This window comes from Aulostomus chinensis, chromosome 10 (assembly GCF_037954235.1).
Source record: "Aulostomus chinensis isolate RoL2024-O1b breed Wild chromosome 10, RoL_Achi_v1.0, whole genome shotgun sequence".
Taxonomy (NCBI): Eukaryota; Metazoa; Chordata; class Actinopteri; order Syngnathiformes; family Aulostomidae; genus Aulostomus; species Aulostomus chinensis.
Window position 1 is genome coordinate 26,612,383 of NC_141329.1, and position 21,405 is coordinate 26,633,787.

At 44.0% G+C, this 21,405-nt stretch overlaps 1 protein-coding gene across 4 annotated transcripts in view; it reads right to left on the reverse strand.

The window, feature by feature from the left end:
- The window catches only part of esamb (endothelial cell adhesion molecule b), a 51,670-nt gene that overhangs the window by 17,682 nt on the left and 12,583 nt on the right, over nucleotides 1-21,405 (reverse strand). The window contains exon 1 of one of the 4 annotated variants that reach the window (XM_086216697.1): nucleotides 4,320-4,485. The exons of the other annotated variants lie outside the window; for them this stretch is intronic. Coding sequence (XP_086072823.1) covers nucleotides 4,320-4,332 — 13 coding nt within the window. The 5' untranslated portion in view covers nucleotides 4,333-4,485. Of the gene's footprint in view, nucleotides 1-4,319; nucleotides 4,486-21,405 lie in introns of those variants that run through there. 4 annotated transcript variants of the gene reach the window in all.

Consider the following 21,405-nt stretch of genomic DNA (forward strand, 5'->3'; position numbering starts at 1 on the left):
TCAGTCGACACGATAACAGGGACTACAGACGGACGCTGAGCGCTTCCGATCCCCAAATCTTGTCCTAATCATATGCATGTACATCTTTACGTGCGTTTACGTCAGCCGAGTTCTGCACAACATACTAACATTAATACTACTGCACATCCTGCAGGCCCCTCCCCTTTATCCACCGGCCGACACAGACCTGAGATACAGCGACCCGGCTGTTTTGAGTTCTGATCCAAATTCAGTCTTTCAAAATCTTGAAACATTATTATTGTTACATCATGAAGCTGTAAACAAACAAACAAACAAAAAAAACCTCACAGTGCTTCTTATTCAAAGAGCGTTAAATATACATATTCATTGTAAATGTATTTGAACGTGCATTCCTGGACCAGCACAAGACTGGACCGCGCATCGGTGTATGGCACCGTCATTCCGACCCCTAAATAAAGCCAGCCAGTGTGGAGTAACTCCAGTGTAAGCACCTGATTCCAATATTCCCAATCTGGAATTCCGTCTGACACAGACCCAGTAACCCCACTACTCCATCTACCTGCAGAAACAACCCCCTTTGAAATCATTACAACTTTTATCAAAAATATTTCCGAGCTCTTCTCGTCGACTTCAGACTTGGCACTGAACATTCTTGGGACTCAAGCAAAACACTTGCCAAGTTTGAAGTGGATTAGATGAATGGTTGTCGAGAAAAGCACATAACACACACGCAGACTGACGGAGAAGAAGACCTGCAAACAGACTTTGATGTCTAAAACCGGCGCGGTGGCCCTTTATCGGCAGAGACGACGGCAGTTTCCTGCATAGTAACACAGCTATGAACTCTGCTTGTCTGCAGAGCGGGTTTTCTCCGCGCCGAGCTGTGATCTGTGTCACAGAAGTCATAAGAAAATCTTCAAATGACCCCATAAAAGCACAGTCACGCAGAAACAAACAACATGATGATACATTATTTAAGCATCACGATTCCTTCTCCTTGTTATAATCCTTCATTAGCGCTGCAAAAGAATTAGGGTGACCTTGAATTTTAGTTGAGGAGCTTATTGCAAACTGATCACAAATGGCTCCAGATTTGCTGACATCAAAAGAGGACAACCATGGACAAAGATTATAGCGGAGCCAGTGAAAATGGGTTATTCTCTAAGTTTTTGACAGACAGCATGGGAGGAATGTAGGACAACAAAATAGCCTTGTTGGTGTTAAACTGCATGTTGGACTGACCCTACAGGCTTCAAACAGATGGTGCTTCAATAATAAATATTTGCAGAAGGCTCCTTTAAATTGGATTACATTAGTATAATCTCTGCAGCTATTTTAAACCATTTTGAGAGTGCTATCTCATCACAGTAGCCTTAATCCCTCTTAACTTTTGATTGTGTTTAAATTGATTCTCCTCGCACACACAGCTCCAAACTCCCACGAACCTCCCTCTGGTTCTCGCAGCAAACTCACCAGCACGAGCGCACATAGAAAACAAACACGCCAAGCAACACTTAAATCTTCAACAGCGTTAGTTTTACACCGTCACCTTGGGGTCAGAGGCGGGGTGCCAGGAAAAAAAGTAGAACTAGCTCGACGCGCTACTTAGTGGGTGTTCACTGATAGGTTCACAGTTGAGAGTCTGCAAAAAAAAAAAAAAAATTAATTAAAAAAATCCTTTAAATCATTACTGCTTCATAACCAGAACAGCCATAAATGTTGTTTTATGAAGTAGCTCAAGAGATGCAGCACCTGCGTGAGACTCTGTACAGTGGGTACCTCATTTGTAATCAAAGAAATCTCATTACACTGAAGACAGAATCACTTAACAAGTAGCATTGCAGTAAATTACGCCTTCATCTCAGAGGAATGCCACTTCTTTAGTGATTCTGTCTTAAGTGTAATGAGATTTCTCTTCTCTTTTTTTTTTCTTGGACTTGGAACGAGGCAACATTGTAAAGCGCTTGAATTGCTCTGAAAAATATAGAGAGGCCTTTTAATCATCGTTGTTCCTTGGAGGCGACATGCCGGATCAATAAAAGGTTCAAAATCATCTATACAGCCATGATTATATTCAGGATAGGCTGGCAGACTTTTATTCACAGGGAGTTAGTTTCAAATAAATGTGTGAGTTGTTTTCTTCTTCTTTTTTATTAAAGACAAAACATGTAGTGTTTATATATATATATATATATATATATATATATATATATATATATATATATATATATAATGTCAGAAAAATAGCAAAAGTCTATTTTTACACATTTGTATCGTCAGGTCAAGGGAGCAAAACCAGATGATATTAATTTATAATTTACAAATAAAGCTATATATTGCTAAACTAACAATATCAGTAACAACACCACCAATAATAATAATGATAATGTCCTTGTCGTAGGATTGATGTTCTACTGGCCACCTAACTCAAAAAAGTGAAGTGAAAAAAAACATTCACTTCATATCCTTTAAAGTACTTTTTGTTAAAGAGAGCAAAAAATACGCACAAATGCGGTTAACTGCAATGCAATGATGTGGGATTGACTTGAACTCCAGGTGATTTATGTTGTGTTCATAGTCATAGCGCACCCCCCCCCCCCCCCATCTGTGCACGTTCAAGTCAGCTGACACGTGAATGACATCAGTAACAGCACCCGACACCAGGAACCGATGAAATCCGCATGAAATCAGCAGAGATGTGAGTGGTGCCATCAGAAGTGCATCTACAGTACACCATCTTCACAACATTCTCATGACCAGATCAGAATCGGTGAAAAAGCAATGACCACCCAGTTATTCATGTGTGTGTGAAGGTCGGCAACCCTGTGAACCTTCCCACACACACACACACACACACACACACACACACACACACACACACACACACACACACACGCGCGCGTGCGCGCTCACAACATTTATTTACATCTATTAATATGTATTTATGGCCTCAGAGGTAGCTTTCGCAGGCGTGTGTGTGTTCATGCTTTACATGTGTCTTTGCTGCTTTGACATCCGGCTCCACAGAACTGGGTGAAACATGAAACACAGGTAAATAGGGAGAAAATGGAGAAAGAGTTTCTATAGTGAGGGAGGGAGGGGGGGGGGGGGGTGGGCTGACGCTTTGATCACATGCAAATACCACACACAGGGGATATAGGTGTTTACGTGGGAAAACAAAGACTTCTATTGTAGCACAAGTTTGGTGGAGTGCGCAAGTTGGGGAGTTGGGGAAAAGGTTCAAGCGTGTGAGTATAATCGTATGTGCTATCTCAAAATTTAACAGGAGAACTGTTGCAGTCTGAAGTGGCTCCCAGCGGCTCGTGTCTTCTTGTGGTGGTGATGTGTTGGTCAGTCTGACTGGGACGTGGCTGCCAGTGGCCTTTTCATCCGAGCCGTCCATCACAAGTCCCACATTGCCCTTCCTAACCCCCTCGCCTGCTAACTCTTGGGTCCTAGTGGCAGGGAATGAAAGGCAAACTGAGAGCTTAAATGGGTCTGCAATGTTACACCACAACAGAGCCCATAACCACCCTGCCACCCCTCGCACCGTCGCATGTCTTTGAAGGAGATATTTATAAACCATTAGTGTGGCAGCGGGGCGAGGGTTGGCTGGTTTATCTCCCAGATCTGTCATGTGTTACCATGCGCAGGGCGAGCTGTGCTGACAGACTTGGGGCTGATAGGGCCACCGCCGCACACGTCCGGGGTCGAACACCACGGCTGAGGACCCAACTGCCTCGCCACTTCACTGCCTGTGAGACACGGAGGGTTTAACGCAATGCGACCGTAATTAAGAAGTTGAGTGATCTGATTTCAGATTTCCACTGAGCTGTCATCAGAGAGGAATTACAGGGTGAGGCTTATAATCGGCGTGCACAACATCAGATACTTGAAGGCCTCACAAGTTCATCACAGGAGAGGTGCAGCCGGGTAAACCAGCAATTTCTGTAGAAAGCAACATACACTCACAAACCTGGGTGATTGCAAGCCCACTTTCGTTCATAATGTGTCAAAATAAATGTGTGCGTAGTCACATTGCATGAGCGAATGCCCAAATAATAATGGTGAGGAAGGAAAATTAGAGAATTCTCCAGGGTCCTTTAAGTTACCTTTTACTACAGAAGCCTCAGCGTGAAATCAAAGAATGAGTCACCTCCAACAGTCAAAACCCAGAAATTAGATTTGAGTGACTTGGAGCTTAGAAATAAGTAGGGTTTAATTGGCTCAGGGAGACCTTCTATTTTGCTTTTTTCTTTTGTTTTTATAAGGAGGGGGTTGTCATAGTTGATTTTTTTTTGTTGTTGTTTTGGAAAATGTACCCAAAATTCTCCAACCTGCCATAACCATCACATTTCTGGTCCCTCTCGAGCTCTGCGATCCCCACCAGCTACAGAGGGGAAATATCTGGCTGCGTTCAGAATCCGCGGCGCTCCCCAGCTAGTCGCTAACGTCTTCTGCTTGTTGTTTGGCAGGAAGAGTTCACTGGGTTCATCAGAGCTTTGCTGCTGAAAATAGCATGCTAGCGTGTCTGAAAATGATAAGAGATAACCAAATCTGTAAAAAAAAGAAAAAAGGTTTCAAAATCAAAACAGTGGGTGGAAATTGGTAGTAAAGAGGAGCTGCAGAACTGAGAGTTTGTCATTAGAGTGACGCCTTTCATGTTATATCATGATTTGATTCATAAATCCTGAAACTGCGAGTTTAAGTGAGGCTGTGATGGAAGCTCCATCCCTTTGAGTCAAGTCTCTCTCTCTGACTCCATCATCCATCTTTTTTATCTTCCTCCCCTCTTTTAAACGCCTCAGATGTATCAAACCAGGACAGGCAGGTTTTGCAAAAGCACCAACGCTGATGCTGCTGGTGCCCTCGACTCTCAGATCAGGTCATTAATGCACTGCCTGGTAATTAACCCGGCACGGGAGCCAATATGATGCTGGTTTGTCTTTCTGCTCGCAGGAAAACTCAGAGTTGAGGATGGATTTTAAATTAAAGGTTGGCAAAAGGTTGAGCAACTGGACCTGATGACGTCATAGCGCCCTCTGAGTGCCCTCTACTTCCTGTCTGTGACACCCTGTAGGTGCATGTAGACGTAGCACTGACGGCTTCCACGCTAGGGTGTTGTTTTTATTCTTCACCGTTGCCATCATTACTTTCATGTGCTTCTCATGTCTCAATGTGGTGGCTGCATGAGAAGGAGTTTCTTGTTTTTCTGTGAGAACTCACCAAAATCTCTGAAACTGAAAATCACAAATAAGACATGAGATGATTCATAAGCATTTCCTCTATAATCCTTACTTTACATTTTTGAGGTAACGGAAAATTAATCCACCTTTAAAAACAGACAAAATCATTCAATTAACCCTCCAACTGGATTTCTTACTGGAGAACAAAAATATAACATTTCATATCAAGACGATGCGTCATACCAGTGTTCCGCTGAACCGGGCAGGTCTTGGTCATACTGAAAGGAGAATGAGGTATGTTTCTCGGTGGACATTACATCTTTACCTTAAGCAGTGAAATGAGATGATTAATAATTAACTTCACCTGGTGCGGAAGCCATTCCATAGGACGAATCAATATTTTAAAAGAACCCTAATAATAGCACGTCATTTTAACACGAAGAATATTAAGGACACGGCCAACGGAACTCAATGCAGACATCGTAAAAGAGCCAGCAACGATAAAAGAATGTGAAAATTCCTTTGGAAATGCGTCTTTGGAAAATAACTCAGAAAGACACTTCCTCGGCAAAGTTTGAAAGTGTGACCCCCCCCCCCCCCCCCCAAGTGAACTTGACCATTTAAATCCTCAAAGAGACATGAAGGAGAATCGAGGCTCACATGGCCAGCAGTGGCGGTCAGAACCCTGCTGGCCATAATCATCACTGTGAATTACATCCAGCAGGGTTCAGAGCCTCTCTCCAGTCCACCCACATAAACAGCTGAGGGTCCACGGAAACAACACAGCGTCTCCCACCTGCAACCCTCAATGGCTGATGACACTGAATGATCAGTTTTGCAATTGTCAGCGGCGGATCTGACTGCAACTGAGTCAGAATTTAGAAGAACTCTGGTCCAGAGCATTTACGGGACACAACTGTGCAAACTTTGGTTGGTAATGATGGAAGAGATCGTCGCTGTCCTACACGGCTCTCCAACTGCATATGGTTTGTTTGCATGGAGGGACAAAAATAAAGTGGTTCTAATGAGCTGTGGACCAAGTACAAGACTGAGCACTCAGAGAGCTCCCACCTCTGCCGGAGTGATCTCAACCAAAACTAGTGGAAATAAAAGGTTCCGTTCTGGAGCTGGTTTTGACAAATCTGCCTCAAACTGAGCGGGTTCTTTGTTGGCTGATACTACACCGACCTTGGTGAAAATCATTTGCATATTTTTGTGTAATTCTGCTGACAAACAGCATCAAAAACATTCTCACCTTGGTGGAAGTAAAAATAGATGGAGTTGAACACTTCAGTGCCAGCGTGCACAATTGTGTTTTTTTTTATGTGAATTAATTGGTAACATTAGCAAGACTAAGAACGTGTGAACCTTTTACATCTGTGTCAAAGATGTCAGGAACACCGCGCACAGAACAGCCGGACACAAATGCACATATGCAGATCGGGTGGAGACAAAAGGGTTCGGTACACAGGTGGACACTCAGGGGTGCAGGAGAAGGCATCCACAGGTCACGAGGCAAAAAGGCAAGGTCGTATGACTGACAAATGCTGTGAGGAAATGCTGGGAGGAGGACCGTGAAGTACAACAAACTGGCAACAAGACAGTGAGAGACACGAGGTTCAATACAAGAGGTAATCAGGGAAGACGGGAAGCAGGTGTGACGAGGAGGGGGAGGAGCGTGCAGGAGGTGAACTGGAACGGAGACAGAGGGTTAGTGATTTCAAAATAAAACAGGAAGGACAAGACGTAAAACATGAAATGTGCAGAAACGAATGGAAACTTGACAGACTTGACAAAAGAGTCTTCGCCCTTCTTGGACTCTGTTGTTGGCAGTGCAGAGTGAATTCTGACCTGCTCGTTTAGAGAGCAGTGAGACTGCCAACGGAGGAGATGTGGTTGTCTACACTGATGACAGTGTTTGTGTGTTCTGAGATTCTTTAACTGATGACATACAGTCACACCCGGCGAAGGGAACTCTTTTGCAATGAGGCTGCAGCTGAAACCCAAGAAAACTTAAACTTCCGTCTGAACAACACCAGACTCCACAGTGTGGATGGAGCTCACTTTTCTTCACACTTAGAAATACGTTGGAGAGCTGTGCAAATTTTCTTGAGCAACTTTACAAGTAAAAATTAAATAACATTTTGGATGAATCAATTGCAAACATCATCTACTTCACTACAACACAAAAGATGCCGTTTTGTACTCGTGATATACCCCAAGAACTGACTGCCTGTAGTACTGTAAAGAGCTAACAACTCTAAATCACTTTTTGCTTTGTCTAATCTATAAAACAGCTCTCTCTCTCTCTCATTCACACACAAACACCCTGCTCCTATGACATCTGTGAACACAACTGCACCCTAAACCATCAAGGTTTCATGGACTTATAGGATCAAATACACTTCTATGACATCAGAATCAAATCAGGTTCTGGTTATTAGTCCACCAGCCGTTCAGAGCAGAAACAGTGCAGCCCTGCGCCTCTGCTGCAGCCTCCACCGTTGCACTCGGCATGTGTGACATTTAACGCTGCTGAGTGAAGTGAGTTGTGCCCGTGTGTTTGGCACACTCACAAACCGCAGGCGAGAGTAATGTGGAGCAGTGATTTGTACAGGTAATGTTGCTCTGGCTTTACTTCATGGCTGTGCATTACCACGCTAATGTGACACATTATTGATCCCTGTAGGGAAATTGTCTTTACACAGCAAGGTCTAAGTGCAGGGTTAGTGAGAGGAGAGCAATCCCTTGGCTGGTTAAGATTCAGTGTCTTATTGAAGGATGTTTGCAGACTCTTCCTGAAGGACAAGCACCAAAACTCTGAGTGCTGCCAAAAGCTACCGAATCTCAGATGGTTTTATTTCATGTTTCCATTTATGCCAAAAGAAAAAAAATGAAGCATTCCCTTTTGCCCCTTAAACATCAACACATTTCATATTATTTCTTAACCTTTCAGTAAGTGTTATATTAAGGTCGCTATCAATTTGTCAGGCTGCTACATGCCACCTGTTTTTACTGACACCTCTGTTGTACCGTGATGTGACAAATCCAACGCTTCATCGACCTGACCTGAAACACCTGATTGTGGCTTTTAGTCGGCATCTTGTTGTTCTTCACTCATGCAAGTGAGGGATAACCTTGCAAAGACAACCTGCTCGAACAGGCAAAATTTGAGAGATAAGAACGCACTCAGGTCCATGTATTGAGTGAAGCACGGCAGGCATCGCGGGTGAAATTTCATGTCTTATATTTACTGACAGAGGTGCGCAAAGTGAAAACAAACATGGCCGAACCACAGGAAGCTGCCAGGGTAACAGTTCTCCAAAACCTGAGGCTGATAAAGTGAGCAGAGCCAACTGAACCCTGGCTAACCTAAGATTCAAGTCAAGTGATGCAGCGGCTGCAGAACCAATCGAGTGTTCTGCAGCATGTGCGAAGCATGTTGGAGAGACTGAGTGTATCTGCCAGCCAACCTATGCTACTAGACCTCTATTTTCCTCCCTCAGCTTGTTTCACGCCATGCCAAGTCAGTGGTAACAGCTCTCCCTCAATGTGAATGCTCTGCATGAGAGAGAGAGAGAGAAAGAGAGAGAGAGAGAGAGAGAAAGAGAGAGAGAGAGAGAGAGATGCCTAGTCTGCTTGGAACTAGGTCATTGGAAAAGAGACTGCCCTAAAGCCACAGTTATCCAGCAAGATGGCAGCTCACCTGATCAGAGAAATTTAGTCGCTCACGCTTGGGAGTGGACAAGGTGAGTGACAGTGACGAGACCTTCAACTCCAGGGAAGATACAATCTGTGTGCAGAAATTCTAAAATCTCCTCCACTCTGAGTTACTTTGCAGTTCTAGAAATATAACCAGGCTCAGTAAAGCCAGCCCAGACGCATCATTTTACACCAAAACAAACAAGAATCAAGTTTAATTGCAACCCCTACCAGATACTGACGCCGTGCGCGGCATCATGAGTGAAGACACTGATCACACGAATCACACTAAGCTCCTCCTAAAGACAGTTAAACGGCTTCTTTCACTTCTTGCAAGTTGAGCGCAAAGCTGAGTTCACTAATGCACCTCAGTTTTTTGATCAGATTGTCATGCGTCAACAGACGGAGCATTGCAGCTGACTGAATTGGGGGCTGGTTCAGGCCTAGTAGCTTGCAGCCTCACTCTTCTACCATGGAAGTGACCTTTTAGTTGAGTCACCAATAGCACAAATCCACATGAAATATGCCATTTCCTGCAGGTAAAGTAGTATCCAAGAACAGTGACAGTAAGGATTTTCATCACTTCTGACAAGAATGTCACTTTAAAACGTCACACGAAGGTGGCAAATGTGTCAAACCGCAGAGCCATCAGGATTTTGGTATGATCCCTGAGCAAAAGGCAGCTGCAAAGGTCAGAGTATAGAATCAGATATGGTAGATGTGACGAGGAGGCAGGTGCTCCCCTTTCATGCGACTGCTTTTATGTTGTATAATCTGAGGTTGAATAATCCAGATGTTGATTTAAGGGGGATGGGGCTGATCCACAACGATGAAAATGTCCTCTCAGGAAGTAAATTTGCCTGCTGAGCAGCCACTCAGACTAAACTATGGGCCAGTCAACTAGGGCAGAACCACAAGGACCCTGACAGGTTCTTACCAGGCTGACAAGGATACACAACCACCAGGTAAAGTAGCAGAAATTAAACCCCTTCTCAAAAAAACAACCCTGGATCCAGAGGTTTTGGCCAACTACAGACCAATATCATATCCTCCTTTTCTCCCCAAAATTCCGGAGAAAGCACTTGTGGCTTCTCCACAGCAACAGCCTATTAGAGGATTTCCAGTCAGGTTTCAGGGTTCACCATCGCACAGAAACAGCACTCGTCAACGTTACCAGTGACCTCCTACTGGCATCAGATGAGGGACTGGTCTCTGTGCTGGTCTTATTAGATGTCAGTGCAGCTTTTGATACCATTGACCACCATATCCTTCTACAGAGACTGGAACGTGTCATTGGCATTAAAGGAACTGCACTAAACTGGTTTAGTCATATTTACTAGGTCGATCTCAGTTTGTACTCATTAATGAATATCACTCTGGAACCACTACAGTCAGTTATAGTGTTCCACAAGGGTCTGTGCTTGGACCAGCCCTCTTCACCCTGTACCTGCTTCCTCTAGGTCACATTATTAGGAAACACTCGATTAATTTTCACTGCTATGCAGACGACATACAGCTGTGGAGGCCACTGGAGGCCTGTCTAAAGGACATAAAAACATGGATGACCCATAATTTCCTTTTATTAAACTCTGATAAAACTGAAGTTATTGTGCTGGGCCCAAAACATCTCAGAGACACCCTATCTAATGAAACAGGTACCCTGGATGACATCACCCTGGCCCCCTGCACTTCCGTAAGGAACCTAGGAGTGCTCTACGATCAGAATCTGTCCTTAAACTCCCACAGTAAGCAAAGCTCTAGGACTGCTTTATTTAATTGATGTAACATTACAAAGATCAGACACATCCTGTCTTAAAAAGATGCAGAAAAACTAGTCCATGCTGTTGTCACTTCCAGGCGGGATTACTGCAATTCCCTAAAGACTCTCCAGGGGCCTCATGCATCAATACTTGCATGGATCTCATTCTAAAAACTTGTGGTCGCAATAAGAGAGTTGCGTAAGCAAAAAAAAAAAAATCCGGATGTGCGGATGTGCGAACGCCAGAATCCAAGCACGTTTCCTTGATACATCCCAATCAGCGTGGAATTGAGCGCAGATGTCGGAGCGACTGGGCCCGCCCCCGTTACGCCCACATATAAATACACAAATTCATTTAAATAGGGTCTCCAATGTCGGCAATCGCAAAATAATGTCAAAGAAAAACCTGTTATTGGCTAAAGTTCAACACTGTGCAATCACCAAATGCAATAACTACAATCATCAATTGGCTTAAATCTAAATTAAAATAACAACATGGAAAATGGCACTAACAGGACCTCAAGGTGGAGGTCAAGCGGCGTACTGCTGCCCTCCGGAGGAGTGCCGGCCAGACAGGTGGGGGTCTGGGAGAGGGGCACCTGACGGAGTTTGAGCAGCGGGTGGTGGCAGTCATGGGCAGCACCTCTGCGGGGGGGATTGTCGCTGCCACCCAAGCTGACTCCGAGAGCCTGGAGGGAAAGTGGCAACTCCATTTCTTAGCAACATTTCCACATGCTTTGCCACAGATGTAAAGGCAAAAATACATGGAATCAGACATTTAAATAAACCAATATGTTTAACAGAAATTGATCCGTCAGACATGCCGCCAACGTGCAGCACCCCCGCCAGCTCCCGCGCCAGCCCGTCCGCCGGCTCAGAGTGATCCGCCAGGACCGGCGGCATTCGGGCCAGCCCGTCCCCCGGCCCCAGCACAAGCACCAGGCCGACAGGCACCAGGCTGACAAGCGGCAGACGGTCCTCCAGCACACCCGGACCCAGCGGCGCATCCTCCGGCCTACACAGATCCAGAGGGAGGGTCCTCACACAGGCAGTCCTGCAGTCGCAGACATTATTTGGGCAATAATGAGGATCAATCAGCGGCTCGACCACCTGATAAATGTTCTGGAACGTTTCGTGGACAAAATAAATTAATCTGGCTTCATGAATCGTGAAGTAGCTTCTTACCCATTCACACTGTGGAAATGAAATGAAATGAAATGGTGGGACCTGTTATTGGCTAAAGTTCCCTTCTCATCACCAGTGTTGTTTATCATCCTGTTCATACATCTTAACCCCTTCTAATGATGGAAAGAACGAGTCGCTACGTGTTTGAAGTTTTGTGGCGAAGTGTTGGCTCCTCCTTTACTGAACGATCAAAGTGATACAAAGCACAGTTTTCCTCACTAAACCTGCGCGAGCATCACTACGTCATAACCTTGCACCACTGCTGACGCTCTGAAAGATTTCCTCTCTATTTCTAATGCATGTCTGCAATTCTAACTTCCTAAACAATGCAAGCAAACATGACTAAATTCAACACTGCACAATCACTAAATGCAATAACTACAATCATCAATTGGCTTAAATCTAAATTAAAATAACAACATGGAAAATGGCACTAACAGGACCTCAAGGTGGAGGTCAAGCGGCGTACTGCTGCTCTCTGGAGGAGTGCCGGCCAGACAGGTGGGGGTCTGGGAGAGGGGCACCTGGCGGAATTTGAGCAGCGGGTGGCGGCAGTCACGGGCAGCACCTCTGCGGGGGGGATTGTCGCTGCCACCCACGCTGACTCCGAGAGCCTGGAGGGAAAGTGGCAACTCCATTTCTTATGCAACATTTCCACATGCTTTGCCACAGATGTAAAGGCAAAAATACATGGAATCAGACATTTAAATAAACCAATATGTTTAACAGAAATTGATCCGTCAGACATGCCGCCAACGTGCAGCACCCCCGCCGGCTCCCGCGCCAGCCCGTCCGCCGGCTCAGAGGGATCCGCCAGGACCGGCGGCATTCGTGGACAAAATAAATTAATCTGGCTTCATGAATCGTGTAATCGCTTCTTACACAGTCACACTGTGGAAATGAAATTCTGGCGTGCAATGACGGCTGCCCGGCCAGGATCGGCGTCCATCCCTCCAGCCTCTGCACATCGATGATCTGCACATTGATGGAGCGGAAACCCTTACGATGAACGTAAGCGTGTTCCTCATAGGACGGCGCTTTTATGGCAACATGAGTGCAGTCATTAGAGAATTAGACATTAGAGAATCCGGCTATTGCTGCAAAATGCACTTTAATATTGACCTGTTCAACCGCACCGTAAGCGAATTTAATGTACTTACGGGAGAGGCGGAAGATCAGGTCCACCACCCAGGGCATAGCCCAGCTGAGGGTCGACTGACTCACCACGGAACGGTCCGCCATCTCCCGCTGGAAGGCTTTTTCGTGCCCGATGTACAGTATGTGCGGTTATCAAATAATGTCAGTCACCAAACTTCGCCACAGGGTGTCGCCAACGGACCAAAGTACAGTTAACGGAAGAATCAGCTTTCCGCCAACTTCGACGGCACCTCCAGAGTTGGCGTGAAACAGAGCAAGAATCAACAAACTTTTTGCGTTGATACATCTGAACGTGAGCGTCGATCCTGGCGTACGCAAGTTTTTCTTGCGTAAACCGCGTTGATAGATGAGGCCCCTGCTCCCCCCCCCCCAACAGGTCAAAGCAGAAGGCCGTCCCCACTGATCCTAGAGCTGCTCGACGTTCCTGCCTGTCAAAAGGGAGGTTTTTGTCGCTGCTTTTGCAGGATGTGCTTGCTGATGGAGAATTGTTGGGTGTAAATTCATTGAAATTGAAAGTGTCATGAGATAACTTTTGTTCGGATTTGGCGCCGTACAAATAAACCTGACCTGACTTGACTTGACAGGTGAATCAGCAGCTCTGAGTTCTCAGTTCTGACTTCTACATCCTTATTACAACGCAAACGTCGTGATCCATGGTTCTGTAGAGATTTTGCATTTGATGACCAGAGCGCGTTTGTTCTCCACAACTAACCTGAAAACCTCAGGAGGCTTGAAACTGTTTCCAGTCGGTTGCATCCTCATGGATTAAAACTGCCCCCAAGCCAATGTGTCATTGCTCACCACTACTTCCAGGATTCCAAAGTGAGACATTACTCTTTTGTTCATACGATATACTATCATTTATCATTTTATGTCATACATGATGAAAAAAGCACCAGAAATCCTTTTATTTAACAGTCTGGAACTAGCAAAAAAACTGTTTTTTTGTTTTTTTTTAACAACGATCCCTTAACTGGTACACGGGGAGGGACTGAGTGGTTCAGCTGAAAGGAGCTCAAGAAGGCTGCATCACACTCTGAGCAAACAAGGATGAAGGTCCCCTAGCCTACCAAGTCAATGCCTGCTTATAGATTCCAGACAATTAAGAGCAGCTCTCATTTGAGGAAGGTGAGAGAAGAAGCGTAGTCAACATGGATTACTTCAAAAGTGGAAGGATTTGACATGATAGATTAAGCCAGGGAGGCTTTTAAGACCTCCCCAGGGTCTGCTTGTGAACACAAAACTGTTGTAAAAGTGCTCACTTCACTGTTGGGATTAGACGGAGAACAGTTGTTCCCTGACAATGACCGTGTGGCATCTCCATGTAATGGTCCAAGACATATGAAAGAGATTTATTCTGGATTTCGTGTAATCCTCTTGAGCTATTTTACTTTTCTCTGCCCAAATAAGCTGATAAAAATCTGGTGCCTTAATGGTTGCAGACTCGAGGCGAATAATCTGTGGGCCAGACTGGACCTTCGTTAAACGCATAAAATTAGCAAATGCTTCAGTCTGGTTCCAGGTAATCCAGGGTGAGTCTGATTTAGTGATCATAAACAACATTTCCACCTCAAAATGTGTCTAATAAGCAGCACTCCAAGTGTCCCATTTAAAGCACTACTGCACTTAAGTGGACACTCGAAAGAAATGACTGGATTTTAATCTGCTTTATTTCAGCTGATACAGATCCACTGTACTTTTTTTCCTCCACACAACCTCTTTGACTGAGGTCATATCTATTACATGAAATTCGGCGGTACTTAGCAGGCCTGTCATCTGGGCAAGAAGGCAATATTCACATAATTGATTAATCATACTTAGACCTGTCAAGCGTTTAGAGAGAGGGAGAGAGAATAAGAGTATGTAAGTAGTAATAAAGTCTTGGAGTTCCTCTTCGCGAGAGCTCCACTGTGGTCCCTTAGACGTCCTCTGTAGGGTCTACTCAGCATTTAACCCCAAAAACAAACTGTAAAAAGTGAAAATTGGGAATAGAAACTGGAGCGAAAACAAGAGATTTCAGGACAAAGAGGCAAACTTGCTGTCATGATTGCTGTCATTACTTTGAATTTAAGTGTAAAAGTCACGTTGCTGGTGACCTTGTTTTGTTACGTGATGAAAAATAGCATTGAACTGCAAGAAAATCGGACTTCCAACCAGCCATAAGACGACACAGCGCCACCTACTGTTCCAGAGGCTGATATACTTTGGTAAATACAGTAAATGAAATATTCCCCATCTATGGTCTTACAGACTTCATTGTTCAGTGAATGGTAGACATTAATTTTGTCACCCAGGATCCACGATGTTTAAATAGTAAATGTACTCGGGCTCATCGGAGCACTTGTGCACGTCTTTATCTTGAAAAGAGGCGTGGTCAAGCGCACTGTTGTCGTGCTCGTACCACTGACCAGCAGAATTCACATCTAAAGTCAAAGTTGCAGTAATTTTCCTGCATTAGGCTGCACGGGGGTACTGTATTTCTCACAGTAAGAGACACCCAGAAGGGGAGGTACAAAACACACACGCGAGGACCCAATAAACTATTTTGGTTTAAATCATCTTAAACACAAATTCAATGTCTTCAGACAATTCTGAGAATCATAAAGTTACAGATCCTGATGGGTCACCTCCATTTTACAATTGCGACTTTATTATTATACCCAATGTAATGTCTTATTGCAAAAGCCTCACATAAGTGACACAAAGGCCGCCTTGACAATGAAAGCTACATGATTTCTGGATTCTAAAACAGTATTATTGTGCGCCACAATACGCATTAGGAGTGCCTTCTCTAAAGCTCTTGTTCCGTTAAGGTCTTTGGAGGCAGTTGGCAGCAAAGGGGTTAATCCTTTAAGTCTGCCACTGTATTGATTGGTGTGGATGGATGAAGCCACTGATGGAGGCGAAAGTTGTGTTTATGTGGAGGAGGCGGTTATAGATGGAGCGTTAAACAGGTGAACAAAGAGTGTGAAGGGACATACAGCCACGCACTTAATATTGTCTTTGTGCGTGTTGTCACGTTGTGTGTGTGGGTTGTGAGGTGGGAGGTGTGAATGTGGGTGTTTTATGCTGTGGCGGTTAATGCAAGACACACTGCGGTTTTATTGACACATTTGGTGCAGTGACTGAATGGAGCCTGTTGCCCTTTGACCCCGACAGCCTCATGCCCACTCTCTCGTCTGAGAGCCCCTTCCCCGGTAATGTCTATACGCTGCACCCTTCGAGATAAATGATCAGCGTTTCTCGGGGCAGGTCGCTAAGCTGCCTCTCCACACTCTAATCTTATTATCAGCCCAAGCTGGCTTTAGCAGGGAGGGAGACAAAAGTCGTACACAAGACGATCATAACATGAGTACTGTTCTTTGACTCAGGAGACAATCGCATTAGAGTAGAAAGACAAACCTACTGTTGTGCAGGCCGAGGGCACTGTAAAATACCACGGCGTGCAGGTACACAGGTGCAATACCACAGCTTTGTTTTGCATCCAATACGAATGTTCATGAAGGGCAGCAAATGTTGCCCAACATGCAATCACTGGAACTTTACCACTGTCTAAACCTTTATCTGGGGTATATGGAAGCCCAGTTTTCCTGTTCACTTATCAGAATGCCTCAGTTTCATGCGTTTGGTCGTTTCAAAGTTTTAAGCTAAAAAAATATGAAAAATTGAATAAAAACATGCAAAGTCAGTCTATTAAAGGTATGAAAAAAGGATGGAACCGACACACCATTTTCTTTTCTGATTGAGTCACATTACAAATATTTCTACAAGAGCATAATCTCTTGAATTCTCCTACCAACAACAGAAAGATTAAATATATCCGGATCCATTCTGGACACAATCATGATTTCTCACCACAGACATTTTAGTGTCTGTTTGGATGTGGTCCGCCACCATTCTTAAAGCACTAACCTGATTCAGATCTGACCAGGTAATCTTAATTTCAAAGCTAATACAAAGAAAACACTCTTCTTGGAAAAGAAGTCTGACCCTGGGGGCACTTGCTATTGTCCTGGCCTTTAGTTAAACCAATTAGCTCTAAGTGTTGGTAAACTGCTGCTGTTCCCTCACCAACCAGACGCTTATTAGAAGTATAAATACACCTGGAACCTGTTCATTTAGAGTCCAGATCACTTCGACCTCGCTGCACCTCATCCAGGATCAAATGGACCATTAGGGGATGAGCCAGGTTTAGGTCTTTCCTGCATTTGATGTTTTCCAGTAAAATAAATCCTTGTGAAACAGATACACAGGCTGGCTGTTTTAAGAGGATTTGTTATCCCAAAAAGAAAAACCGTTGGGCACGTCGGTCGTGGGACAAGACAAAAAGCGCTTGAAGGGTCAGTCATGCAGCAAAGCCCAGCGACTCCCATCAATCCGAGGCGACAATTATCAGACGCGTCGAAGCGAATCTGAGCCCGTAACTGTCACGCTTTCACGAAATCAGCGTGTCCAGAGGCATTTAACAAACTATTGAACAAAACTACGGAGATAATTGAGTTTCACTTGATGTGAGGATACGATATGTTAGACACCAACGCAACTAAATAAAAAGCCACGCCCGACTAAAACTAAATGGGTGGCTCCCATCCTGTACGTGCAACATCGTAACATAATAATTGGATTTGCTACTTTTTGAAGGGTTTGACAAACATTTGGTCAGGAGAGGAGAAAATCCACCTCTGATACTTAAAGATGGCACCTGTCAGTTTCCGGTGTGTTCAGTTATATTTCTGCTCTCGTGTACGCAACTTCTACAAATTGTTTCTCTCCCCATTTCAGACATTGCACACCGGCCAAGGATGTACTGCAGGGACAGGTACAGGATACTGCTCACACTATCAACATACTGTACTTTGTTGTTGTTGCATCAGGTACGATGGTTTTTACCACCCAGAATTACACGCGTGTTGCATGAAGCCATAAATGGTCGCATGTTAATGAGTCGTCATCTTTGCCTTGCTTCTAATTAAATAAAGGGACGCCAAAAGCTACAAATGTTAGGCACATTTGGCAAACACCATGGCAACGAACCGGCGGCGAGACAAGTGAGGACTATTTACACATGAGGTAGGTGAACGCAGGTGGAACCAATCGGGGGCGGGGTTGACAATCACAGAGAAGGGAAAACCAGACAAAGGAAGGAAGTCAGGGTCAGAAACGAGAAGGAGAAGGTGAGTACCAAAATAAAACAGGAGGTGGATGACAAGACTGGACATGAGCGACTTCACTCAACATGAACCTAAACAAGACTCGGCATAACATGAACGTGGTTTAACACCGCACACGGGACATGACGGTTGCCCAATTACAAAAATAAAAGCAACTGAATTCAACGTTAATTATGATGTTCTAGATTAAAACAGTCCGGTTGAAAAAAAAACAAGCTTTTAGGTCACACGTAGGAACCGTCTAACATTATATCTGGATGAATAAAATAATTACTACATTTCACTTTCAGACAATTAATCCCAGAGATGTTTTACAGGGGAGCTTCCTTGATGAGCTCTGTGACGCTCTCCCGGTATTGCAGGGAAATCTGTGTGTCCTTTAACACTGCAGCTCTCCTCCTGTGATTGAAGCACTTACATTAATTTTCTCATTCCAAACCAGCGAAGGCATACAAGTTCGTTGATTAGAAGATCAAATGCAAGAGTCGTTTCTACTACAGGATTTTACTGAAAACGCCACATTTTGATCTTCTTTTGGCTAATTAGTCTCAGCGTGAAGGAGAACAGATGAATAATGAAATACGGACTTAAGTGCAGCAAAACCAGGAAATGTTACAGTCTCATTGTTTAATCACAAACTGCTGAAAATGGAACATTTTAAAGGGCATAAAAGACTATTTTTGCCTTATCGCTAAATATGAATGAATCTCTGTGATAAAAGTTGTTTGCAGCAATTAACTGTTATTCAACAACCTCTTAAAATTAATTATGAGTCTCTCTTATTTCACGTTTGTTTTTGACTAACTGGAAGAAAAATATCTGTATTACAAAGTCACGGTAACGGTGTCATTGTGTATAAATATTTGAATTGTATTTCACACTTTTTCTACAGCAGCATGACGTTGTGGAGGAATTTGTCAGGGAATGAAAAACCTTCACTGACCTTGAGATGTTTTTATGTTTTTCTGACTCGTGTCGAAGTTTGCAGCTTAAAAGGTTGAGTCAGTCATCCCAGAGAAAGCTGGTTAATATTTGAACTCAACATCCAAACAAACACACTGCTCCCCTCAGTGCTAAATCTTGCTTATTGTGAATTCTAAAAGAACAAGGGAGAAGATAACATGGCAGTGTTACATCTAGATTTTACAATGGTTTAATTCCACAGAGGAGGACACCGACGGGCTGAGACATGAGAAATAAGACAGCACAATGAAAATTACGGTGTCTCTCTCTCTGAATTAATAATAATAATGTTATTAATAAGTAAATTAAAAAGGAATTAACAAAAAATCCAAAGTCAAAGCAGGGCCTTTTGTGGAAATGATTCGCAGGCTACATTTAGTTACATCCAAACAAAGCTCGCCTGCAGCAGCCTGACAGCTCAACGGCAGCATCGGGACTGCTGTGGCTCAGTCTTGAATTGGAATCAGAACGACACAGTTCTTTGTGCCCCGCTGCAAATGCTCCCCTCAGTCTTTGTTCGACAATCTTGTTTGAAGGAAACGAAAAGTTTATCAGAAAGATGGCCAGGAGCCGTAGTTTGAAGCCTTGACCGTTTTCTCCCCACTTTTGTGTCTCCTCCCTGCCATCAGCTAACCCTGAGATCGCCGTGCCAGAGACGCCGCACAGGTGAAGGCAAGTGTTATTCTAGAGGGCAGACTATGAGATCAGGCGATTACGTGCCCGCCAAAGATGCTGCGATTCTGTGGAAGAGTCCTTATAGCCACCAGTCGTCCCCGTGTCTGCAGCATGTGGTTACGGTCACATGACTACCACAGCGCAACTAACGTGGATGCAGACAAGCAGGAGCAGGACGAACAAGCCAACGCTGACCTGGTGTCAAACAAATAAATTAAAAATGCGCATGTGCACAGACAGAACAGACCGCTTACAACTAGAGAGAGAAATTTGCAGATCGTCACAAATAGTACACTGGATTACAATCACTGACTCTCACTTCAAATTCTGAGAATCATGGGAAATTTGTTACAAATGTGTCAACGCGACACATTTTCTGAAATTGAAATGTCATCAATTATCTTGCGTTCCAAGCAAATGACTGAAAATGTGTCATTTCAGAAGAGACTCATTTGTCCTCTCTAAAATCGTTTCTATATTTCCAGGTTGGACTTGACATCTGAGAAAGTTTATGACTTCACCGTCCCAACGGAAATGAAGCACATTTGATGTCTCAGCTTTGGTGCTGTAGGTGCCATGGTTACTGCGCTTATCAGGTCTGAGCAGGTTTCTCAGAAGCAGCTGTGTTCGCCAGATCAATTTAGAGGACCAACCAACCTCTGTGCTGAAAATAGACATGAGCTCACTGTATATAGAACTTAATATATGTAACTTAACGCATGACTGCCTGCTGCCACTTTGCTGGCAGAGATACAGGAAGGTGCTTCACATAGTTCAGGTCTCTGTGTAAATGTTACAGTAAATTTAATTCAAGTGTCAAGTTATTAAAAAAAAAAAAAATTCTGCTTTTCACCACTTAGATGACCATTCCAAAGAACCTTCAACCTATTCTCTGTATACAGTTAAGAATATATTAACTGCGTAAATGGTGCTGAAGAAAAATGTACCTGTTTAAAGTTTAATGACGTGTTTAGATTCATGAGATTCACGTCTGCTTCTAATGCTTTCAAAAACCACGTAGGTATTTACAATTGTCAAGGCTCCAACCAGAATAGACTCTACAGCAGCTCTCGCTCTCTCTCTCTCTCTCTCTCTCTCTGGCAGGTGAGGGTAAACAACGTTCTTTATTCTGGATCTTCAACGTGTAGCTTGGTCCACAGAGGCGACTCCAACAATAATAGCATGGGAAAGGCAAACAGGCAAGGTCAAGGCTACCAAAATCAGGAACGCAAAGTAAACTTAAATGTTTCAAGGACAAAAAGCTGCAACTTATGCTTAAATAAAGGGGAGAAATAAACCTGCATCCACGTCCCTCGTTAACAAAGAGCCAGTGTCCCATATCGAATCCAGTTCCCAGACTTTTAACTGATTTTGACGTCATGGAAATGCAAAGCAAACCCTGACTGTTACGCTCATCCATGCAACATTGTATTATGGTTTAACAACGATACCGAAACGAACACACACAAGCTGCAACCGTTGAAAGAAGCGCACCACTGGCTAGATGCAAGCTAATGGCTAACAGCTGACAGCCATGATTGCAGTGCTGATTCTTTTGTTCACTAAAACCCGAGCAAATGCTGCTCCGGCAACGTTTGAGTGAAAAGTTAGACAAGACACATTT